At 39.1% G+C, this 26733-nt stretch overlaps 1 protein-coding gene across 5 annotated transcripts in view; it reads left to right on the forward strand.

Moving 5' to 3' along the window:
- MAST2 (microtubule associated serine/threonine kinase 2) overlaps positions 1–26733 on the forward strand; it is a 200113-nt gene that overhangs the window by 111294 nt on the left and 62086 nt on the right. For 2 of the 5 annotated variants that reach the window (XM_058680613.1, XM_058680620.1), the window contains exon 5: positions 6846–7040. The exons of 2 other annotated variants lie outside the window; for them this stretch is intronic. In XM_058680613.1, the coding sequence (XP_058536596.1) occupies positions 6846–7040 (195 nt within the window). Of the gene's footprint in view, positions 1–4297; positions 4573–6845; positions 7041–26733 lie in introns of those variants that run through there. One more of the 5 variants, XM_058680636.1, reaches the window with a different exon arrangement.

Consider the following 26733-nt stretch of genomic DNA (forward strand, 5'->3'; position numbering starts at 1 on the left):
AAAACCTGTTATGGCCCTGAGACAGCCCTTTGTTGAAGACACAGACTGTGGCTTCTTGTGTGTTACAAAGACAAGTAGCAGCATAAAACAAACTCTGTAAAGATGATAGACTTTTGAAATAGTTCTGGTTAATCAAAGTTGTGATGGAAGAACATACTGAGAATAATACAGCTCACAAAACAAATTGGTTTCTGTGACAAGCAAATTAGTCAATCTAAAAAGATTTACCAAAGTATCTCTAAGAATGATTTTATTTGAAGAAAACAGTAAATGCTACATCTGATTTACAAAACATAGAACATAATTTTTATAGAAGAAAAAAATTTGGTGTATAAGATAGAATAATCTTGTGGCATGAAACCCATACTGAGTATTACCCCCAAATATGCTGAAACTATTGAGTAAAGAGATTCAGTAAGTTAGGAGAAATTCATAATAGACATCTCTGTTTTTGTAAAACTCCACTGACCTAACAAGATTCTAAATTCACATTTTAAAACTAAGATTCAGGTTTTTTTGAACTTTTTTTTTCATTATTTTACTTTTTAAATTTTTAAAATTTCTATTTTTCATTATATGGTTCCCTAAGCACAGGGATTTCCCCTTCCACTTAAAGCTATGATTATTCCTAAATAGATATTTTAGATAATAACTGATATCATCAAAATGTTTCCTAAAGTCTGACAAATACTATTAGGACTCAGAAACATACTGTAGATTACAGGGCATTTATAAATCTCTAGGAACTTTCTATTATCTTACAGTTTCTAGAGTATTTATGTTAATAGCATTTCCCCCATTCAAACTTAACTTAAAGCAAGGTAATCATTTCTTGATTTGATAGTTTTTCCCATGGGAAAAAAAAATCTTCAGGGTCTGTTGCGATGGCCTGGTGAATAAATCTACAAAAAAAAACAAACTTCGGTAAAATACAAGTGAACCTTCCCACCCCTTGTCTCCCTGAGATATTCTAGGATATCACAGAGATGATTTTAGGTGTTAAAAATATGCTGAAAGTTGTATTTTCTGTATTTTGGGATCTGATTTTGGGCAAGATAAAACCTGAGTAAGTATTTTATGTCTTGCTAGAAACAACCTCTGTATTTGTGTATTGTGTCCTTAATTGTGTGAGAAATCAGAGACAGGTTTCTTATGAAGAATCTGTGGTCACTTATAATTATACTAGCTTTCACTTTTTATTGTTTTATTTTTAAAAATTTAAATTAACATATATTCCATTATGGAACACAGCACACTGTTTCAACATATACGTACAGTATAAACTGATCAAACAAGTTATTGTTTTTTTTTTTGAAAGATTTATTTATTTTAATTGCAAAGTCAGGTTTTTTTATTATAGAGAGGAGGAGAGACAAAGAGAAAGATCCTCTGTCTGAAGATTCACTCCCCAACTGACCACATCGGCCAGTGCTGCGCTAATCCAAAGCCAGGATCCAGGAACTTCCTTCAGGTCTCCCACATGGGTGCAGGGTCCCAAGGTTTTGGGCCGTCCTCAACTGCCCTCCCAGGCCACAAGCAGGGAGCTGGATGGGAAGTGGAGCTGCCAGGACATGAACCGGCACCCTTATGGGATCCCGGCATGTTGAAGGCAAGGACTTTAGCCACTAGGTCATGGCGCCGGGCCCCCAAACAAATTATTCTTAAAATTTTTTAATGTTATTTTAGTTAAATAAGTAATCAGACACTTGATTCTTTTTTTTTTTTTTTTTTTTTTTTTTTTTTGGTAAAGATTCTATTTTTTATTGCAAAGTCAGATTTACAGAGAGGAGGAGAGGTAGAGAGAATGATCTTCCATCCAATGATTCACTCCCCAAGTGGCCGCAATGGCTGGAGCTGTGCCAATCTGAAGCCAGGATCCTTGGGCCTCTTCCAGGTCTCCCACACAGGTGCACAGTCCCAAGGCTTTGGGCCATCTTCGACTACTTTCCCAGGCCACAAGTAGGGAGCTGGATGAGAAGTGGAGCTGCCGGGCTTAGAGCTGGTGCCCAAATGGGATCCCGGCGCTTTCAAGGCAAGGACTTTAGCTACTAGGATACCACACTGAGCCCTTTGATAAAATTTTAACTAGCTCAAAGCTCATATATTATAAATTAGGGCAAACAAAATTCATGTTCCAGGTTTAGTTCTTTATTATTCTCATATTGAGGAACACATATATGCTTTACTTAAGGTCAGGAACTTTTAAGATCACAATTAATTTTGTAATGATACTATTATATTAAACCAATATATTTGTCATTGTTGCCTTCCAGAATATTAGCAGGAAGTGGAGCAACCAGGACTGGAACTGACCCTCTGTTATGCGTCTCCAGTGGTTGCTTAACCTGATATGCTACAACAGCAGCTCCTAGTCCATAGGAGCAATTTATAGATTATACATAGTCCACACCACCGTCCTGTGATATATATGCTATTATTATTCCCATTTTTTTTAGAGGCACAAAGGTGACCATTATGGTACAGTGGGTGAAGCCTGCTTGGCACAACTGTATTCCATATTTGAGTGAAGGGTCGAGTCCTGGCTTTTCTGCGTTTCTGATCCAGCATCATAATGCACCTGGGAAGGCAGGTGCATCTTGGTTCCTTCCAACTACATGGGAGGCCTACATGAAGTTCCTGGCTCCAGGCTTCAGCCAAACCCAGATCTTGCTGTTTTTGTGTATTTGCGAAGTGAAATCAGTAGACAGAAGAGTCTCTCTGTCTCTCTCTCTCTCTCTCTCTCTTTCTCTCTCACACACACATACAGCAGGACAGAGTTTGGAGCTCTGTATATAAAGGTAAAATCAGAAAATAGGGCTGATTTTTCAGAAAGACTCATTTATTTGCCTGGCAAAATGACAGAGCAAGGGGAAAGGGTGGAGATAGCTTCCTATCTTACCAATTCACTTGCCAGTTGGCCACAATGACAAAGATTAGGCCACGCCAAAGGCAGAAACCTGGTTGTTGTCGTCGTCGTCATCATCATCATCATCGTTATTTAGCCCATTCTTGGACGGTTAGGAAATGGAGAATATTGAGTAGAAACAGCCCAAGCAGCAAACCTCTACTAGAGAGGGGTGTGGATTGGGCTGGGGCATTTAAGACTGACCCTGGTGCTGTAGTGAGGCTTTGCAAAGTGGGCCCCAGTACTTGCTGAGAGGTGCTAGATTTTTCTGAGAGTGTTCCAGTTATCTTTAGGACTTACAGAGGACAGGGGATTCTGAAATACGAACAAGGAGAGCTGAGTTCTTGGGCTGATACCGGGAAAGACATTAAGTGTGTCTCAACTATGAGGAGGGCTGAGTTTACTTGGGTAGTTAAAACAGAGCAGTGGCCTTCAAACATCGTAGATTTTTGCCGTTAAAAACAAGTACATTTTACTTTCTTTGTTCCCCACCACACATGACATGGTTTCCTTTTGTCTGGACTTACCTCCTTCTTTTGAACTCGAAGTAGCTCCTGGAGCCCAACAGCTGTGCTAGTGGAGCTCACACTTGTTTGATGCTTTCTGTGTGCTAGGCACCTTCTTGCTTCATATATATTCCTCCCATGACAACCTGTATAAGCCTTAATTTTCTTCATTTTATAGATGGGGAAACCAAGTTGAAATTAAGTAGCTTACCCTTCATTAGGGTTCATCTGCACCTTACCTTGAAGTGCTGTGCAAAGTTTCCCATATAAATGATTTTGTTAATGGATCTTGAATAAAGTTAGGCTAGTTTAGTGAAACATTTTCTTAACTTCCCTATGACTTTTCTCATCACAAGGTTATTCAGATTTCCAGATTAATATTTTTAACTGTTGGAGATGAATAGAAATTAAATCTTTAACATGGTAAATTTTGTTTGGAGTTTGCGTTAATTGGTCAATCAAGATTTGAATGACTCTGCTGTGTGTCCTGTTAAGCAAAGCCCTGTCATCCTCCACCAGACCTGAGTTTGAGAATAATGTTGCAGAAATGTCCACCTATTCTTAGCTCATTAATTTACCAATCTAGGATCCTTAGTATGCTTTCTTCTAGTCCCCTGCCCACAGCAACAGCTGTTGTAGCCAGGCCCATGCCTGCTGGGTTAATAGTATTTCTGACACAGTGTGTGTTTTCAAGTTGGTATGTGTGATTTCTGCCAGTCTTTGCAGCTGCCAAGTCTCAGGGTTGGAGGTGGCAAGTGATTTGTGGGGGAGGGCATTCGCTGCTTGTCACGGACAACAGAACAAGGTGCTCTCTGCTGCACTGATTTGTGACCAGCTGAGTGTGAATGATGTCAGGCAGATCAGAGGACAGCTGATTCCTCTGGGATCTGAAACTTCATTCTGCCTCACTGCGCCTCCTGGGCTGGCTGTTAGGATTTTTTGGGGGAGGGGAACTTCTGAATATCATGTTTTTAAAAGACAAATACTTTGATTTTTCCTGTAAGTTTGGAAGCTTTCGTAAGTTTCTCTTGGCTGACACACTACATACCCCTGTGTGAGGGAACTTTCTGCCAAAACCTCTGGTGTGAGATGCAAAACTTGAGTAGCCAGAATGATGAAACGGAGGCGAGAGAGACTGGGAGCACCATGCCTGCGGATTCCGTAAGGAGGAGGACGGGGTCTCTGGTGGGAAACTGACAGCTGCCAGGAAAAGGACTAATGCCAACTAACACAGCTTCCTTTGCTTGGATCAAGAGTCCACTTTGGAGATACCCGTCAGGAAGAGGGCTGAGTTGGCTCGGCTGATTCAAGGTCACAACAGGGATTTCTGGCAGGGTCATATGGAGTTTCCAGTCCTGGAAACAGTTAGAGATACTTTTAGGGGATACGTTTTTTAGGGGAACTGGGTTGATATGAAGATAGTTTTTTCCTTGCTTTGAAAGCAAATGTGTATTTGAAATTCATGTTAAAGCCTCAAATGCAAGCACCATGAATGTGAGCAGAAGGAAATAAGAGGGAAGGTGTTGCCTTTGGCCTGCCAGCTCAGGACCTCTGGCTTGTGCTTGCAGATCCAAACCTGGGTCTTGTAGGGTGTGACTTGTATTTTATTTCTGTGTTGGGTCATATGGAAATATACTGAATTAAATGAAGATGTTATGGCTGGGAAAAGTAAAAAGTAAAAAGAGTGGCTTTTCCAAGAGGTGTTCATCCTTGTTTAATGAAATGCTGAATGAATTGACTAGTCCACTAGAGAACCAGGACAAAGACTCCTGCAGTCCTCAGCTTGGAGGTGGTGTACTAACCTTGGCCCCCTGGCGTTGGAGCCTCCTGGAGACAGCTCACACAGACATTCACATGGAGTCTTCAGTGTCTGCAGGTGCTGCTCAATAGAATTAGTAATTCTGTTCGACCTTGGGAAATACAGGGCTGATTTAGAGGGTTAGTGTAGATTTTTTTAAAAAACAGAAATTTTGTCCTATCGAGACTGTAAAGAAAAATTTAAGAAAAGCTTTATCAAATACAGTGTCATTAAAGCAAAAGTGACGTGTTAGAAAAATTAAAGATTTAAAGTAGAGTTTATACTTTCAGAAAATTTAAGTGGTCAAAAGTCATGCTCTTCAGATACTGGGGAGCTACTGTTGGTAACCATTGTGCCTGTTTTTATGATTTTGAATTTGGAAAATATAAATGAGAAACTGGTAAATAAAATTACCTTTGTTATTTCAAACAGTCTTTTTTCAGACTCTAGCCCCTTGTCAAATCGTTTAGCAGAGTGATAAATAGGACCAAAAGAAAACAAGATTTGACTTCTACAGGTTTTTACAATTACGATTTTATATTCATCGAAATGGCTAGACTTCATTTTATGAAGGAAACCATTCAAGCGAACAAATACTGAAGATCTTTGTTGTGCATCCTAATTACCTTTAATAATATATGTGGAAGGCTAGTTATTTTTGAAAGTGAGACAGTAATCCAAAATTAATATTTTTATTTTCTGTAGTTGTCAAAAATACATTGAGCTTTTAGAAATTTGAGCATACTTCAAATTATAAAAAGCTGTCTATGTTCCCTTTAATATCTTTCGATGTTCCCATATTGTATACTCAGAAGAAATAATCCAGCTCCTGCTAGAGGCTTAATGAAGAAAGGTGAAGATTTTCCTTTGACTAATTAAGACAAGTAGACTATCACCGTATCTAAATTATCAGTAATAGTGATCAAGAATAGCAGCATTATTTTGAAATAGATCAGATGCTTACATGATACTTTAGTACATTTTTTTTTACCTTGAAAATACTGAAGTTAACACAGCCTATGTATGGAGAGCCATGTCAGTGTGACAGCAAATAAGGAGGCTGATGGTTATTTTTTATCATTTGTTTCCAACTTATCTTTTAACCATTTAATGGCCTTCAGTAGAAGACTATTCATTAGAACTTAACATATCAAAGTGATCAGAGTTGTTCTTAGTGTAAAGACCTGAAGGTGAAATTTTAAATAGAAGAAAAATTATAGTTTGGGCAGCATGTTTAATATACTCATTAGAGAAAATTCAGCTAAATAAGTTTGGTTGTATATATAATTGGTAATATATAAATTATTGAGAATATTTACTTTTATGAACTATATATAATTCTGCAGGAAGATTTAATCACTGAATATAAAGTCTTACCTATTCTTGCCAGTTGGTTTTTGCTTTGTCTACAAGCCCATGTAAGTGGCTTTAAAATCTTCTATCTTTAATTCTAAATCTGTGGATTGTTTTAATGCCTGTTGTCATTGCATATTGATATTCAAGTAGGTGATTGAAGGAGTTTAGAGCACTTGCTGTGTTCAAAACTAACCTAAACTAACCCACTTTGATTATGTCTCATTTGGGTTGTGAAATGATCACTGACCCTGTTTTTTCCCCTGTGGTGGTACCTTGTCAGAATCTCTACTCTTTGCAGAGGAGCTGAAGTAAACCATCACCCGTTCTTACCTGCATCGACTCCTACTCTCTCTCTCACCAAAGTCCCATTTAGTGCTGACTGTGTGCTGGCCACATCTCCTCTTGTCTTTTTCCTGAGCCCACAAGCCCACAGCAGCCCTGGCAGTCCTTGTTCGAGCCATCCACTGCAGTGGAGGTAAGAAGACTTGCTGTGCTGTGAAGGGGGGGTCATAAACAACTGATTCTAATCATTGGGTTTAACCCATACCTCAACTTCAACAGTGGAAAAACCTGAGTGAGAGTGATGGCCCTGTGATGGAGGAGAGTGGGAAAAAAATTCCCAGATCCGTTGTATCCAAAATTCTCAGAAAAATAGGATTGTACATCCTGACCATTGGACATCCCCATGATCTTTGCCTGTGACTACTCCATATCATAATCGAATGCTCGAGCTTTTTAAAAGTTGAAAAGTACACATTTCACATTTTATACTACAGGGAAATCTGAGTCCAAAGCAGACTACATAATCTGTTCAAGTTTTTTCTTTCTGCTTTGCTTTACATGTATTTGTCGCTATTTGAGTCTATAATATGTGTTAGACACTGTTTTAGGTATAAGAGAGAAAGCAATGAAGTCCTTTTCTTTAGGAGTTTGGATTCTAGTGCAGGGAAAACAAATAAGTTAATAAGTACATATATGGATCCCTTTTGATGACTTAGTAACCAAATGCATGCCTTAAGTGCCAGAATCCTATTTGGATGCCAGTTTGTGTCTTGGCTGCTCCACTTCCCATCCAGCTCCCTACATGTGGCCTGGGAAAGCAGTGGACAATGGCTCAAAGTGTTAGGAACCTGCACCTGAATGGGAGACCCATGTGAGAGACCCAGAAGAAAGTCTTGGCTTCTGGCTTCAGATTGGCTCAAACTGGCTGGTGTAGCCACTTGGGAAAGTGAACCAATGGATGGAAGATCTTTGTCTCTGTCTCTCTTCTGTAAATCTGCCTTTCCAATAAAAATATATATGTGGAAGCCAGGGTTGATGTTTTATACCATGTGATTGGGGTAGTGCTCAGTGGAATTTGACTTGAGAGAAAATAACTGAGAGACACAGAATGAGGATAGAGCTATCTGGAAGATGAAAGTTCTAGGCAGAGGCAATGGGCCTGATTTGGAGCTTGTTTCATGTATTCTTTATGTAGCATAAAGCCCATTGAAGCTAGTGCAGGATACGTTAGGCATTGACAAAGGAGGTCTAAGTGGAGAGCCAAATTAAGTAAAACTTAAGATTTATTTTATTTAAAACAGAGTTAGGGAGGAAGAGGTATCAGTTGATTCACTCCCCAAATGGCTGCAAGGGCCAGGACTGGACCTGGCTGAAGCCAGAAGGCAGGAGCTTCATCTGGGTCTCCTAAATGCTTTGGCAATCTACCACTGCTTTCCCAGGCGCATTAGGCACATCGGAAGTGGAGAAGCTGGGAGTCGAACCAGTGCCCCTATGATTTGCCTGCATTGCAGGTGGCAGCTTAATCCATTGCATCACAACATTGACCCCAGAGCCTTTGTTTCTATGCTGTGAGACTAGTAGTCACTGGAGAATTTGAAGCAGATCTGTGATCTTGACTATATGAGTTAGAAAGCTGCTGCTGTAATCCAAATAAGAAATAGTACTTGTTTGAAAATCATAATGATGCCAATGAAAATATGGGCTCAGATTTGGGTATTTATTTTCAAAGTAGAATTGATAACATTTGCTGATGGATTAGATGCAAGGTTTGAGGGGCAAAAAATAAAGAATGACTGAAAAATTTGGACTGAACAGATAGAAAACTGAGATTACCAAGACCTGAGCCTGAAGAATTCCTAGGTACAGCTAGTTAGATATGTACTCAGAGACATGCCAGGTCTGTACCAAAGGCATATTGTTAGAAAATGATAGCACATAAATGGCATATATCATTGCATGTGTATGCTCATTCAGTGAATGACTGTTGCTAGAGAAGACAGAGATATGTAAGGACTTGAGCGCTAAGACCATCTGAGCGTCAGAGGTTAGGGAGGTGCGAGAAGCTAGCAAAGGAGGCACAGGGAGAGGAGCTGTTCAGAAGACCCCACAGGCACAGATTTCAAAACTTTGTATAGCATTATAAACTTAATAAATGCTCTTGTAGTTCTCTTTTGTCTAGTGTTGGAGAACTTTCACATACTTACATTTTGTCTGATATTTTGGTTTCTATAATACAGAGTAAGGCTGGTCTGTTTTTGCCTGTCGTGGTGTGCAATAGAAGTACAGGCTTCCTAACCCTTTGGGCACATGTATATATCATCAGAAGTGATCATTACTTCCTGAGGTTATTGGTTAGCTGATGGTTCACATGTTGGATAAGCCAAGAAGAGGCAGAACAGATTCTTTTTATTATACCTTGCTTAGTTAAGAAATTTAAAGAGGCAGCATTATGGCATATAGTGGGTATAACTGCTGATGTAGCGTACAGTTGTTCGTTTGTATCTCAACTGCTCTACTTTCAGTCCAGCTCGCTACTAATGTGCTTGGGAAAGAGATGGAAAGTGACCTGACTGTTTAGGTCCCTGTACCCATATGGTAGATCTATAAGAATCTGCTTACTCTTGGCTTTGGTCAGGCCTAGTCCTGGCCATTCCAGGTATTTGAGAGGTGTAGATGGAACATCTCTCTCTGTCTCTCTCTCTCCCTCCCTCCCTTGCTTTTCCTCTGTAACTCTGCCTTTTGAATAAAGAAAACAAATCTTTTAAAAAGTTGAGTGATGAAGTAACAAGGAATAATTAACTCACTCAGCATTTTCTGTGTATTGTACATTTTTCCTAAATAGATTCTATGAATACATTTGAATTCACTTAGTCCTCAAAATTACCTAATGGCATGGAGTAATTTAAATAAATAATTTATAGATGAAAATGCTATGGTACAGAGATGTAGAAGATGTGATTAATAGCCAGTAGAGACTGGCATGCAACCCCTTAGCAGCATACTCTAATACATATAATATCTATGGTTTTAACTCCTTTGCTACAGTTTTTTGATGAAACACACACAGTGGAGAAGTACATATTTAATAAATTACTAAAGTCTGGCATTGTTCCAAGTGCTTTATGTTTGACAGGATTGGCTACTCTTACCAATTCTAGGAGATAGATATTATTTTGCCCCTTTTACACATAAGAAACTGGAATCACAGAGATATTAAATAAATTTCTCAAGATAATACAGTTGATAAATGGCAGAACTAAAACCAAAAAAGCCTGGCTTAGAGATCAAGATTTTTTTCTTAAGTTTTGTTTTGTTTTTTTGAAAGGCAGAGTTATGAACAGTTAGATTTTCCATCTGCAGGTTCACTCCCCACCTAGCCACAGCAGCTGGGGCTGGGTCAGGCTAAAGCCAGGAGCCCCGAACTCCATCCAGATCTCCCAGAGGTACTTGCCCAGGTGCATCTTTCACTGCTTTCTCAGCAGGGAGCGGAATCAGAAGTAGAACAGCCTGGACTCAAACCAGTGTTTCTGTATAGGATGTCGATGTCGCAGGTGGTGACTTAATACTGACCTCCAAGATGCCAGGTTCTTAATGACTACATTGGTTTGCTTCTGCATGTCGGACACAACATATGTAATACACTGTGTTCTGAATCTAAGTAATTTTTGTAGCCCTAGGTCTTGTCTTTTCCTAAGATGATTTATTTATTTATAACATTCTTTAATAAGTCTCTGCCTCATAATGGGGGTAGAAATTGTGATCCCCACAGTTCAGTCTCACTGGGTTTCTGTCGTCACATTTTGTTATCTTTGCCTCTACACATTGTTGTTATCCACTCACTTGGTAATGTTCTCTGTACTAATCTCGGGATTTAGGATAGAATCAGTGCCTAATGAATATGGGGGTGAATTCCTGTAATATAAATCTTTACCATGATCATGTGCCTAACAAATTACTTTACTGTTAAGCAAATGAGAAAATAAGATGAAGAGAAAAATGGTTGCAACAAACAATATGAATAAAAAACTAAAACTCAAACACTACTGGTAGTAAGTTGAACCTTTGAAACTAGACTCAGAAAAGAGATAACTAGGATGGTTACACATTACCCCCTCCTACCAACAGTATTGGGGTATCTTATTCCCTCTGGAGAACTATTGCTATAGTTCATATTGAAATCCTCAGACCTTGGTACCTCAAAATGTGACCATAGTTAGAAAGGGTTTTCAGGAAGTAATGAAGGCTAAATGAGATCATTGGCGATGAGTCTTAATCCAATGCATCTTAGTCTTGTAAGAAGAGAATACTAGGACACAGTAGGTGTATATAGGGGAAGCCATGTATAGACATAGGGAGAAGACAGCCATTTACAAACCAGTGAGCCAGACCACAGAGGAAACCAACTGTACTAACAGCTTGATCCTAGCCTTTGAACTTTCCCACTTTGAGGAGATGCATTTCTGTAATTTGTCACTCAGTCTATTCTGGCAGCTCTAGCAAATTCATGCAGCTCTGGAGGCTTTTCAGTACTGTTGTTTGCCTTGTGTAGTGAGAGCTGGCCCTGCTCAGAATTCCAGCCCTTTTTATTGATTGCATCTCTGGGATGGTCTCAGGACCTTGCAGATTGTCGCTCACAGTAATTTGGACAATCAAGATAGTTTTGAAATGATGGCTACTGTAACTCTTACTACACTTGCTTCATTAGCAGGGATGAATTGTTGTAAGGAACCCTTGATGCATCTTGGATGAGAATGATTATGTTCAAACTTAAGGGGAGTAATAAATATTCTTGTTATCTGGAATTAAATAATCTCACCTATATTAATACACTTTTGTGTCTATAAGAGATGAAAATATGACTCCAGCCTATTGACTGGCACTCAAACGTAAGTATTGCACTTTTAGCATTAGTCCTGTTGGAAAGAATGCTAAGTAGAGTCTGATACAATTGGGGTTCCTGAAGAGAGAAAAGTCTTTGGGTCTCTGGGTTTCTACTGTCCCAACTGCAAGCCTACAATGAATAGAAATGTATGTAAGCAACTTTACTGTGCTAAGAATGAGTTAATTGTTGGGTCAGCTTTTTTTAAAGATCTATTTTTATTGAAAAGACAGATTTATAGAGAGAAAAAGATGCAGAAAGATTATCCATGGCTACAGCGTCCATAGCTGAGCTGATCTGAATCCAGGAGCCAGGAGCGTCAAGCTTCTTCCAGGTCTCCCACATGGGTTTGAGTCCCAAGGCTTTGGGCCATCCTCCACCGCTTTCCTAGGCCACAACAAATAGCCACAACAGCTACTCCATCTAGGTGTCCCCTGTGAATAGTATATACCCAAGTACTTGGACCATCAGTTGACATCTTTCCAAACTCATTATCAGGAAGCTAGATTGGACGCTTTGTAGCTAGGACATGACTAGCACGCTGATAGTAGATATTGTGATCATAGGCTGGGGCTTAACCTGCTGTGCCATGATACCCACTCCTAATTTTCCTTTTGCTTCTGTTAATTTTCTCATGTTCTCTTTTCCAGTGGATAGCTGTAGATAACAATTAGCATGTGTCCCTACCATGGAAGCTTTACATTGACTAAAATGTAAAGTGGTGGCTGGGTGCCTTCCTACCCTTTCACACAAGTTCACTAGTTGTCACTGCTAAAACCTAGCCTGTTGGGGTTCACCAGATCTGGATGAAAATGAGAAAAAAAAATGTGATTTCTATTCTGTTAGAAAAGCCAGCTTTTGGCAATGAGAAAAGTACATAAAAAATGTTCAGATGTGAGATGGGTTTTGTGGTGTAGCAGATTAGGCCATCACTCTTGATGCAACTGTATCCATCTTCTATTTGAATGTTGGTCTGAGTCCCAGCTGTTCTGCTAACATGCCTGGGAAGGCACCACATGATCACTTGAGTACTTGGGTCACTGTCTCCTAGGTGGGAGATGGGAATGGAATTCCTGGCTTCTGGCTTTGGCCTGACCCAACCCTGAATGTTGTGGCCATTTGGGGGAGTGAATCAATGTATAGAGGATACATCGTAGCTGTGGTGCAGAGGATTAGGCTAACACCTGTGACGTGAGCATTCTGTATGAGCATTGGTTCAAATTCTAGCTGTTCCTTTTTTCGATCCAGGCCCTTGCCAATGAACCTGGGAAATCAGCGAAAAGATTGCCCAAGTGTTTGGGTCCTTGCAGCCACATGAGAGACCCAGATGAAGCTTCTGGCTGCAGACTTTGAGCTGGTCCAGCCCTGGCCATTGTGGCCATCTGGGGAGTGAACCAGTGGATGAAAGATGTTTCTCTCTTTCTTTTCTTTCCCTATCTCCCCTTATAACTTTCCTTCTTCCTTTATGTCTCCCTTACTGCTTCTTCCTCTGTAACTTCCATTCAAAGAAATAAATTAATCTTTTTAAAAAAGATCTCAGGCTCCCTATTTTTCTTCCATTTGAATGATTCAATGAATCCATCTTCAAAACAACTTTCAATGTGGTAGATTTTTCCTCTTCTGTCAGAGAAGAAACAACTTCAGACTATGTTTAGGAAAAGTGGCTGTTCCTGAAAAAGTGGCTTGCCTAAGAAAGGCAAAATATATTATTTTAAAAAATGGAAATATAAAGTAATAAAATACTAGTTGGCATCCAGAGAGGCAACTGCTCCTTATCTCTTCACATTCCTGTTTTTCTTTATATTTGTTATCTTTATATTTTTATATTATCTTTATATCTATATATTTTTCTGTTCTTATATTTCCTTTGTTACAGAAGTGCAGTTGTTTGCCTGTGTAGACTTTCCCATCTCTTATGCTTCACAGATTGTATCCCTGAGAGGTTATTTAAAATTTTCTTATGATGTCTGCAGTTCTTATCAGCTGGAAGCTTGACATGATATGGGTTAGGGAGCATGAGGAGAATGTAAAGAACACTTATTAGTTGATACAGTGTACATCTGTCAGAGAACAAGTTTTATCAGGTCTTTTCTTGATAGCAGTTGCCCTTGACAGTTCTTATCATCTGGATCTATTGTTTATTAGGTCTTTGCATTCCTTTTCTATTATTAGCTACAATACTTTATAGCAGTTTTCCCCCTTGTTGTCTGTTTGTATACTGTGAGGTACACGTAAGTACCTTTAGTCAACTTAGCTGTACTCTTTTTTCTGAACCTTCCACAAGATCCCAATATTGCCAGGCACAATAAGACAAATACCGTATGATCTCATTTCTATATGAAATCTTAAGTCAAATTTACAAAAGTAGAGAGTAGGAGAGAGTGGTAGAGAGTGGTCACTGGTGGATAGGGAAAGCAGAAACATTGATCAACAGGTGCAGATCACAGATTGTACCATAGTTTATCGAGGGGAGCCTCTTCATGCTGTTTCCTTTTTCTTTTCTTGTTTTTTTTTTTGAAAACTTTCTAACTTTTCTATTCTGAAGAGACAAATTACCTTTGACTTACAAGCTTCTTTAAGAAGCATGATTCTATTTAGTGACACCATTTAAAAGCTAGGAATGAGTTATAGACATGGTTGCTGATATTTGAGTTCACTACTCCCAGAAAATGTATGCATGTGTAATACATATGCCTATTTTTTATCTCCGTTAAAACTCTAAGTTTACATTGATACTTGTAGTGTAAATTCTGGTTCCTTCTAATTTTTTCCATTTCCATATTTATAAAATCCCTTTGATAATGAGAACCCTGATCTCCATGTCCTTGATTTGTGTACTTAGTTGATAATTTCTTTCTATATGTAACCAATCTCATTTTGCAACCTGTGCTCTCCTCACCTCACAGAGTCCCCAGCACCCCAAACCAACTAGCATCATTGTCCAAGAAATAACCTCCTACCTCCCAACAGTTTCTTACATTTCATGCCAGATACTGCCCCATTCATCTCTTTTTATTTTATTTTTATCTTGTTTTATGAGACAGTTTAATAGGCACTGGGATTTCTTGTCTCCTTCCCCATTGATTTCCCCTCCAACTTTATAAGGGGTGTCTTTCATGAACATTCATAGATGCATCATGCTGCCACTGAAGTGTCTCCCAACAATGAAAGCACGGACAAGGTCAGAGTCCAACATCCAACTGTCAGGACATTTTCAGCCACTTCACTGGGAATCCATCCTTGTGTATTCACAGAGACACACTGCTCTCTGTCTCCACCTCTGAACATGTCAGTTTCTGCTACACTTCCCATATATATCCCCTTAAATACAGAGCCAGTGTACACAGTCCACAGTGGGGAGAAAAATAGCAAACTTTGATCCTCATAAAGTTAATGGACATGTAAAAAAAATACCAATGTATTGCTATAGTGGTAAAAAGAAGTATTAAGAACCTTCATGAAGGAACAGATGCCAGCTCATGATCCATGTGATGCTAGAGAAATCACAATAAAGACTAGAACCTTATTCTCATGAGATGTAGCAATAACAGTGATAAAAGTGACATTAACAAACTCAGGTGTTTACATGTAACCAGTCTCTTATTGATGATCAATTAATGAGTCACATCACAAGATCTTATTGAGAAAGATACAAATAACTAGGAAGTGCAGAAAGGTAAAATTCACAGGTAAAATAATTAGATCTGACACTGTAATACTGCAAATTGAAACAAGAAAGAGCCATTCCCTGAGATGATGTGCAAAACTTCCTCTCGCCATGTTAGCACTGAGCCTCACTGGAGCACAATGTGTTCATTCCTTAGTAGAAATGCATTCCGTTGTTTTTCCTTGATTTCTGGTAGTCTGGGCTCTGTTACTTGTGTTTGTTCTATCTCTTAATGGCTTCTAGAAAGAATTATTTCGGAAGGAAGAGAAAATTCCTAAGTCCAGTAAGTATATCACATTCAACTTCATGGCATGCACATGTGGGAAAAAATAAATACAGAACAACAAAACTCAGCTACAGTAAATCAGTGGACAGTTTTTATTCAATTTATAGAATTGTGTAATTATCACCATGATCTGAATTTAGAATACTTAAGGTCAGCATTGTGGTATAGCAGATAAAGCCACTGCCTGGGACTCAGGTATCCCATGTAGGCATTGGTTTGTGTCCCAGCTGCTCCACTTCTAGTCCCGTTCCCTGCTAATGGTGTGGGAAAAGCAGCTGAGGATGGCTTGAGTGTTTGGACTACTGCCATCCATGCAGAAGATGCAGATTCTGAAGTTCCTGATTCCTGGCTTAAATCTGACCCAGCCCTGGCCATTGTGGCCATCTGGGGAGTGAACCAGCAATGGAAGATTCTCTCTCACTCTCTAATTGACTTTCAAATTTATAAATGAACTTTTTTTTTTTTTCCTAAAGAAAAGCTTCTCTATCATCCAAAAAGTCTCCTTATACCCATTTGTAGTTAATCTTACTGCTGCTATTCCCAGCCCTAGGCAACTACTGATCTATTCTTTGACACTAACAAATTTGCTGTTTCTGAAACATTGTATATAAAAGGATTCATATGTGCTATATATGCTTTGGAGGTTGTTTCTCCCCCGCCCCCACTTCTGCCCTTAGGATAATGGTTGTGAAGCTTATCCAAGTGTGGCACATTATAGTAATTCATTCCTTTCTATTTTGACTGATGTTCCATTATTAGATAGACTATATTCAGGTCCCAACTGCTCTACTTCCGATCTAGCTCTTTGCCTATGACCTAGGAAAGTAATGAAAACTGGTCCAAGTCCTCGAGCCCCTGCACCCACAAGGGAGACTCATAGCTTCAGATTGGCTGAACCTAATCATTATGACTGTTTTGGGGGTGAACTAAAAGATCAAAGATCTCAAATTTTTAAAAAAAAGTTTAAATATTTGCCGAACCAAAAGATGGGAACATCTGGCATGCAAGCTGTGTAGCCTATGAAATCCTTTGGTCTGGTCCCAGACAAGGCAACCACAAGGACCCACTTGAATTTGAATAAATCTGTAGCAGGCTACCAAGTTTACTCATTTATTTGAAAGAGAGAAAGATCTTCTGTCTGCCAGTTTACTTCCCAAATGCCAACAACTACCAAGCTGGGCCAGGCCAAAGGCTGCAGCCAGGAACTCCTTCTAAATGTCTCACATGGATGCTGTTCTTTAATTTCTCTTAACTCTTTATAATTGTAAGCATATAAGATTTGTATTTCATTTATTAAGCATATCCCTAAACATTTTTCTAATGCTAATGTGAGTGGAATTGTTATTTTAGTTTCATTTTAGGATTGTTTATTGCTAGTATTTGGAAAAATTGGTTTTTGTTTATTGATGTAGTCACTGATCTTTCCAAACTTTTAATTTTATTAGCTTTTAAATTTTTTTCTTAGAATATTTTACATACCAGGATCATTGTTTCTGCAGACAGCAACAGCTTTTCTTCTTCATCATCTTCTTCTGTTTTTTTTTTTTTCCCCTATTCTAGAGGCTTTTATTTTTTCCTCGCTGAAGTGGCTTGAATCTTCATACACAACTGAGTAGAAATGATGATAGTTGCCGTATCCTCTGCTTAGAGCAAGAAGTGTTAACTCATTCATTATTCATTGTGTGCTTTTCACAGATGTCCTTTGTCAGTTTGAGGATATTGCTTTAAATTATTTTCTCATAAATGTGTATGGACTTCTTAAATGTATTTTCTGCATCTGTTAAGCTGGTCATATTCCTCTGTTCTGCCTTTTATTCCTATAGTAGAATATACTGATTATCTTAAACCGGCTTCTCATGGCAGTCTGTGATGTTTAATCGTTTTCTTGCCATTTCTTATACTTCTCTTACCTCTTTGTTTTTCCACCGTTTTAAAATTCATTTTTAAAATCATGGTCAAATATGCATATGTGTCACAAAATTTGCCATTTTAACCACCTGAATGTGTAGTTTGTGGCATGAAGTCCATTCATATTATTGTGCAGCAGTCACCACCATCCATCTCCAGAAAGTTCTCATCCTTTCCATCTGAATCTGTGTACCCATCATGCACTAACTACTGTTAATTACTCCTCTTCAGCCCCTGGCAACCACCATTCTATGTTTGTCTCTGAATTTAAGTTCTCTGGGTAGCTCATAGAAATGGAGTCCTACAGTATTTGTCCTTTTGTAACTGGTTTATTTAACTTAATATGTCTTGAAGTTTTATTGATATACTATGTGTTAGAATGTACTTTTTTAAGGCTGAGTAACATTACCCTGTTTGTACTAGATTTTATATATTGATATATATCCATTGATGACCACTGAGTTACTTCTGCCTTGAAGTCTATTGTAAATAATATTATGAACTTAAAGGTACCAATATTAGTTTTGAAAATAGATGGGGAGTTGGAAAGAGTACCTACTTTAAATTCTTTAGGGTACATAATTAGAAATGAATTTACTGTGGCTTACAGATTTGCAATATTTTTTTGGAGGAGCTACTGCATTGTTTTTCCATAGCAGTTGCATCTTACTACATTGCTACCAACAGCACATAAATATTCCAGTTTCTGTACTTAATAACTAGACCTTAGAATGTAGATTTGGTGCTGTTTTATTTATTTGAAGCACACATTCACACATACACAAACACAGAAAGAGAAAGAGACAGTTCTGATTCACTCTCCAAAAGGTCAGGACTTGGTCAGACCAAAGCTAGGAGGCTTGGACTTCCTTCAGGTTTCCAATGCCATCAGAAGTCTGTCAGAAATAAATTCAAAACTTCTTTTAAGTAGCACATACTTATGTTTTTGCTGAGCAGTACAAAATTTTTATAAATAAAGTTCATCAAATGTAAGTTCACAATACTAAGTTAGAAACCAAAGAAATAGTCAACTGTAAGTGAAAATCAGTGAATAACCACTAATGTCAGATAATAAAGTTCATAAAATAAGTCTATCAGGAATATAAAAAGTGGAAAGAACAATGAGAGAGAAGAGATTTATTTAATTTAAAAAAACACTAATTAGAATTCAAGGAATGATAGGCTAGTGGCTAAAAAGTGCTCACCTTGCAAAGAACCTGTATTTTTTAAAGTGACCGTTTAAAATGTATGACATTAAAAAAAAAAAAGCCCCCTCCTTGCATGTACCGGGATCCATATGGGTGCTGGTTCTAATCCTGGCTGCCCCGCTTCCCATCCAACTCCCTGCCTGTGGCCTGGGAAAGCAGTAGAGGATGGCCCAAAGCCTTGGGACCCTGTACCTGCGTGGGAGACCTGGAAGAAGCTCCTGGCTCCTGGCTTTGGATCGGCTCAGCTCTGACTGTTGTGCCACTTTGGGAGTTAATCAGCAGACAGATCTTTCTCTCTGTCTCTCCTTCTCTCATTAAATCTGAATTTCCAATAAAAAAAAAGAAATAAAATTTTTATTTAAAAGGAGAAAAAGAATTCACGAAAGCTAGAGGAACTATTAAATTCAGTAAGAACATTTATTCAAAAATATTTGTTCCCATAAAATCTTGTACACAGTTAATAACAGGTACATCCCTCATAATAAATAAAAGTAGTGATAATCCACATATTGATCAATTTATAGATGGAGAAGCACACATGACATATCTGTACAATGGGATGTTGTTTGGTTGTTCAGGAGAATAAAGTAATGGTATGTACTAGAACATGAATGAATCTTGAAAACTTATGCCAAATGAAAGAATGCATACACAAAAGGCCAAGAATAGATAAGTATATTTCTATGAAATGCCCCAAACAGGTGAATCCATAGATGGAAATATTTTAATGATGGGGCAGGGAGAAAGTAGAGAAGACTGAAATGGGAAATGGACTGTTAATGGGTGCAGAGTTTCTTTTTGGACTAATGAAAATGTTCCAGAATAAGATAGTGGTGATGATTGCACTGTTTTTGAATATGCTGAAAGCCAATGAATTGTATGCTCGAGAAAGGTGAATATTGGTTCCAAAAACAAACAAACAAACAGAAAAAGAACCAGAAAGAAAATAAAACTTAACTACAGAGGAACAAGAGATGAATGTTAGAAATGCAAATCCAAAAAATACCTAAGTATATCTGAATAGTCAATTATTGTATAAAAGGAAAACTACTAAAAAGTTATTTTTCCATGTACAGTAAAATAGACTACAGTAACATGTGAGTTGAAGTGATGGTGAGAGGATTGGAATGAAAAACTTGTAAGATATTTTAACTTTGTTGGTATAGAGTTGAGAAAGCTGGTTAACAACCTTAGACTGTGTTAAGACACAAATGCTTGTTAAAATATCAATAATAACTACTTTGAGCAGGGAAGAGGCAGGAAAACATATGTGACTTTCACACCAAAGCGTTGGGGGTTAAAAAATACTTGATTAGTATAAGCAGTTAGACACTAGCATTTAAACACTGATTGGGAATCCCACATTTCATATCTGAGTACCTGAGTTCAAGTCCCTGACTCTGCTCTTGATTCCAGCTTCCTGCTAATGTGACCTTGCGTGGCAGCAGATGATAACAGGTGTTTGCATCCCTGCTACCCATGGGGAAGACTTGGATTACATTCCCAGGTCCAAGCCTGGCATGACTCAGTACCAGCCACTACAGGCATCTGGGGCATAAGCCAGTAAATAGGAGCTCTGTGTGTTTGTGTGCATGTCTGTGTGTAACTTAAAATTTCTTCCAAGGCTGTGGATTATGGCAAAAAAAGTTTTTTTTTTTTTTCCCCTAGTTCCTCTGATGCCTGGCACACTCAGGAGAGACCTAGCCTGAGAATCTGTATAGGAGTGAGTCCACTGAACAAACTCTGAGAGTACTCCGTACGTTATTTCTGGTTGATTGGGATACAGCTCAGAACTTATACTAGAGAAGAAACAGACTATGAACTAATCTGTGTAGCATCTTAGAGATAGTTAGGAGTAAAGGGAGTTTTCGGGTCAGGAAACATTCTTGAAGGAGTGAGAGATGTTTGAATATTTATTTGTTCAAAAGGCAGAGTACAGGGTTCCGGCGCCGTGGCCTAGCAGCTAAAGTGCTCGCCTTGAATGCGCCAGGATCCCAAATTGGTGCTAATTCTAATCCTGGCAGCCCCACTTCCCATCCAGCTCTCTGCATGTGGCCCAGGAAAGCAGTCAAGGACAGCCCAAAGCCTTAGGACTCTGCACCTGCGTGGGAGACCCGAAAGAGCTCCATGCTCCTGGCTTCAGATTGGCTTAGCTCCTGGTCGCAGTCACTTGGGGAGTGAATCAATAGATGGAAGATCTTCCCCTCTGTCTCTCCTCCTCTCTAGCTTCCTTTCCAATAAAAAGTAAATAAATCTTAAAAAAAAAAAAAAAAAGGCTGAGTACAGAGTGCAGAGAGATGGTGAGAGACAGAGATCTTCATCTGCTGGTTCACTCTTCACAAGGCTGCAAAGGCCAGGGCTGGGCCATGCCAAAGCCAGGAGATTGGAGCTTCATTTGGGTCTCTCACATGGATGCAGGGGCTCAAGTACTTGGGCCATTCTCTGCTACTTTCCCATACTTATTAGCAGGGAGTTGGATCGGAAATTGAGCAACCAGATTATGAATTAGTACCCAGATGGGATGCTGCCTTGGCATCCCATTATGCCACAATGCCAGCTGCATTATGTAGCCAAGAGAGGAACATTCATGATAAAGGAGACCATATAGTGCACCTGGGAGTAGATATGACTGTGAATTTGGCAGCCTTTGGAATGTTTTGTGCAAAGAAATGAAATCATCTGGTTTTGCTTTAAAATTAAGGACACGGTGGCTGCTTGTATTAACAGCCTGGGAATAGGAGACAATTGTCAACTAGAAGAGAGACTATATAGGAGTCTCTGGCAAGAGAAAATGATGACTCAGTAATAATAGTGCTTTCTTAATATGGATAAGTAGCTATCTCCTTTTATATTTTCTACCTCTCATGTTACAGGGACATCATCTTGCTTATTACTTTCCAATAACATTTGGAACTGTTTCACTATAAATGATTCCAAATACTTTGCTATAATTGTTTACACTTAATAAGATTGATTGGTCTGTTCCTCCTTTTAACTTCTAATAGGAAGTAGACAAGTGTTGGCCAGTTACAAAGAGCTCAGCTTCCCAGAGTAGCACAACCTTTGAGATTGGAGATGTCTAAAAAAATCTACAAAGGACATTCCAGTCCACACTCTATTATTGCTTCAAGCTGAGGATCAGGCATATTACTGCACCTCTTGCAGGAGGTCTGAGTATCTTAGTGCCTGCTGGTTACTGGAGGGAGAGGTTTTGAAGGTGGAAAACCAGCTACTCCCCAGTTAACCTTTTGTTTTGAGAGGTGATGCTGGGTTTGCAATGTGCTATAGCCCTGGCTCCATTATCCCCAAAATGGCCTAATGCAGAGTGTAAGATCAGTGACTGCATCTTTGTAGAAGGCAGCAGAGAGCTCAGAGAGCTTCTGGGATACTTCCCATCAGCCAGGTTAGTATGTCTGACTCTGAAGTACTGGGTGTTTGTCTTACTGGAATAAAAAAGGCTTTGCTGTTATCTTCTTGGGATCCTGGGGACCTGACTAGGGCTGATTGAAATGGAAAGCTAGCCAGTTCCTTGTCTTGGATCTCAGCTGAGTCATGGCATCTGTGCCACAGTGTGTGACCTTTATTTCCCCCCGGCAGCTGTTACTGATTTGCCAAATAAGATTATATGTACCCTCATAAAAAGGCATATAGCCTAGAAATATGATCTTTAGTGGCTTGGGTTTTAGCTTAAATTTTAATTAAGGCCAAAGCAAATGAAATCAAGATCAATTAACTGTCCCTGGAGAGTCAAGAGGTTTTCCCTTTCATATACCTAGATGTGGTAGTTTGATACTTTTCATGTGCCTAGTATGCGTATATCCTTTTTGTTTTAATCTTTGTAACAACTCATAGTTATCCATCCATTCATGTAACTGAGAAAAATTAACCTACCCCTAAAAGCCCTACAAAACATTCAGGGAAACACCTATTGAGACCTGTTTATGGATGCCCACAGAACAGGTAATCTTGGCCCTTATGTCAACTTGACCTGGGTACCCTGCACATAGTGTCTGTTTTCACCATCTGGAGTCACCTTGTGAAAACCTTTGCTCATTATCTATACATTCCTTAACTGTTCCCCAAAATGCTGTCCTTAGAATTGGACTTCTTTGTAACCAGTCGTGTTATTAAGCTCCAGCTTGTGAGAAATATGTACTCACCTCTTCACTGTGTGAAGATCAGTGAAAATTTATTGTTATGGAATGGGTAGGTTTTTTACTGAATTCCATCACTTTGGAATACTTCCCAAAACTCATTGAAAGTCTTTGGACTTGTAATTCCCAGGCCTCATTCACACAGAGTCTGTTTACTTAGATTCTCATAACAAATATTTGTGGAGAGCCTTTTATACCAGGCAGTGTTCTAGGCATTGAGAAACACAGCAGTAAGCAAAGCATACCTAAGCTCCTACCCTCTTAGAGCTGGAAAGAGGCAAAATGGATGATATCTTAGATGATGGAGAAAAGCATACTAGGAAAATGGATAATTTGGGAGCAATTTTAACTATAATGATCAAGGGAATTTCTTTCTTTAAAAGTGGACTTTTTTTTTTGGTAGGGGCTACTTGGGTAAAGAGAGAGAATCTTATATACACTGGCAGAAGCCAGGAACCAGGAACTCCATGGTTCTTAGACATAGGTGGTGGGCCCAAGTACATAGGTGGTGAGCATCATTTGCTGCTTCACAGAGTACGTTAACAGAGAGCTGGTTTAAAAACCAACAGCTGGGACTCAAACACTTCTGCCCTCTGTGAGAAGAAGCGGGGGTGGGGGTGAGGAAGATGGCATGCCTGGAGGTTTATCCATGGGACACTTTAAGTAAGGCAAAGGAAACAGTGGTTATAAAGGCCCTGAGGAGGTGGCACACTTTGCATGACTTGTGACAAATGAGGAGGGCAGTGGTTAAAGCCAGTTGAAAGAGAAAGAAGTGATACACATTGTGAATAATGCTTTGTGGATCATTGTAAAAATTTTGTCCTGTATTCTAGGGGAAATAGGAGAATCCTAATCAGAAAAGTTCTATAATATTATAAAAAAATGCTTTAGCTTTATTGAAGTTACGGTAGTATATGTGTTTAAAATGTACAACCAGAGGCAGGTTTTTGGCATAGTGATATAAAATGTTGCTTGGGATACCTTCACCCTATATTGAAATGTGTGGGGTTACACTTCTTGATCTGCTTCCTGCTAATACGCATCCTAGGGGGCAGGTGGTGACTCAAGTATTCGGGTCCCTTCCAACCATCTGGGAGATACAGATTGGGTCCTGAGTTCCTGGCTTTTAGTTTCCTCCAACAGTGATTGTTGCAGGTCTTTGGGAAATGAACCAATGGATAGCACTGTTTTCTCTCTGTGTCTTGACAGGAAATGAAAATAAATATTATTTAAATGAGATGAGCAACTTGAAACTATTATCACAGTTAATGAGTATACATGACTGATAAAGAACATGAATATGGTGATCTGTTTTTAACTCTCAAAATATTCCTTGCAACTTTTATTTCCTGCCTCTGCTTGGGTAACTATTAATCTGTCCTAATAGGTTAGTTATTGTTTTCTAGAATTTTAAATAAGTCACTTGACATACTATACATTTCTATTTGGAGTCTTTTCAATTATTTTTTTTTTTACTCTTATTTATTTGAAAGGTAGAGATGGAGTTAGAGAGACAAAGATCATCCATCCGGTGGTTTACTTCCCAAAAGCCCATAACAACCAGAGCCAGCTCAAATGGAATCTAGGATTCTCATGTCAATCCAGATCTACCATGTCTTAATTGCTATACCACATGCCTTTGTCCTGTCAAACTTCTTTATTTCCACAATTGTTTTGTGTTAAAGACTGTCCTTTTTTTTTTTTTAAGATTTATTTTTATTACAAAGTCAGATATACAGAGAGGAGGAGAGACAGAGAGGAAGATCTTCCATCCGATGTTTCACTCCCCAAGTGAGCCGCAACAGGCCGATGCGCGCCGATCCGAAGCCGGGAACCAGGAACCTCTTCCAGGTCTCCCACGCGGGTGCAGGGTCCCAAGGCTTTGGGCCGTCCTCAACTGCTTTCCCAGGCCACAAGCAGGGAGCTGGATGGGAAGTGGAGCTGCCGGGATTAGAACCGGCGCCCATATGGGATCCCGGGGCTTTCAAGGCGAGGACTTTAGCCACTAGGCCACGCCGCCGGGCCCAAAGACTGTCCTTTTTTTAAATCATGTTTTCACTTTAAAATTTGTCTTATTTTGTTTAAGAAGCAAAAAGAGAAAGAATATTCCTTTCTACCTTTTCATCCTCTAAATATCTATAACAGCCAGCTTAGGCCAAGCTGGGAGCCAGGAATTTAATCTCTGTCTGCCACATGAATGACAGGAACTCAACTATTTGAACCATCACCTGCTACCTCCCAATGTGCACATTATCAGGAAGCAAATCTGAGTCTTAAGCCCAGGTACTCCCATCTGTGACACAGGTGCACTAAGAGGCCCTCAGCATAATTATTTGAGATACATCCATTGGATGAATGGATAGGTCAGTCCTTGTTGTTGCTAAGTAGTATTTCATTGTGTGGATATACCATGATTCACCTGTCAGTAGACTTTTTTCAGTGCTTCCCAATTTTTGGGAAATACCACATGTACTAAATAGCATGTAACTTAGGTCTGTTAATTTTATCCAATCCTACAGTCCCTGCCTTAATCGGTTGTGTATACTTAATTTACCGAACATTTGTATATGAAAGGATTGTTGGTTTAATTGGGTTTAAATCCATTTTGTTGCTGTTCCTTTTCTGTTTGGTTCATCCATACTTACACTGTCTTTTTTTCTGACCTGTTTTTGATTCTTTAAGATTCCATTTTGTTTCCTTATTCAGTTTCTTTGCTTCTTTGTTTTTTAATAATTACTTTAGTTTATAATTAAGCTTACTTTGTCACAGTTTACACTCAAGTAATATTAAAGCAAATCACATTTAATATAAGGGGTTTATCACAGCATATTTCTATTTCATCCTTCCAGTCTAGGTGCTGTATTATTATACAGCATTGTCATTATTATTATTATTATTCCTTAAAAAGTCAGCTTCTTTGAGGTGGATATTTGGCACAGTGCTTAAGTTGCCACATGTGACATTTCATCCCATACTGGAGTGCCTGATTGAGATTCCTGCTACTGTGTGCCTTGGGAGACAGCAGATCATGTCTCAGTATTTGAGTACCTGCCTGCTATCTGGGAGATCCAGGCTGAATTCTCAGTTGTTGGTTTTTACCTGGCCTAGCCTCAGCTGTAGTCATTTTGGGAATGGACTACTATATAGAATATGTCTCTTGTTTCTTTCCTTTTTAAAAATCAAAATAAATTCATGAAAACTTTTTTAAAAAAATCTCTATAAAGACAGTTTAAAAATACGCTATTTGTATTTATCCATATATCTACCATTTCTGATGCTTTTCCTTAAAAAAAAAAAAGGCACAACTGATGTATTTATTTATTCAGTTGAAAAGGCAGAGTTAGAGAGAAAGCGTGTGAGAGAAATAATCTTCTGTCTGTTGGTTCATTGTCTCCAAATGTCTATAATGACTGGAGCTGAGCCAGTCTGAAGCCAGGAGCCAGGAACTTCTGGGTCTCCCACATGGGTACTACAGGGACCTAAGGACTTATACCATCCTCTGCTGCTTTCCCAAGAACTTTAGCAGAGAGTTGGTTTGTAAGTGGAACAGCTAGGACATGAACCAAAGCATTTTCCTTTTTTATTCATTGGTATACTCTTTATAAGTTATGGAGCCAGGACCAGGCACAATAACCTAGTGGCTAAAGTCCTCAGCTTGAATGTGCCAGGATCCCATATGGACATCAGTTCTAATCCTGGTGGTCCTGCTTCCCATCCAGCTTCCTGCTTGTGGCTCAGGAAAGCAATTGAGGACGGCCCAAAACCTTGGGACCCTGCACCGACG

The sequence above is a fragment of the Ochotona princeps genome, chromosome 2 (assembly GCF_030435755.1).
Source record: "Ochotona princeps isolate mOchPri1 chromosome 2, mOchPri1.hap1, whole genome shotgun sequence".
Classification (NCBI taxonomy): Eukaryota; Metazoa; Chordata; class Mammalia; order Lagomorpha; family Ochotonidae; genus Ochotona; species Ochotona princeps.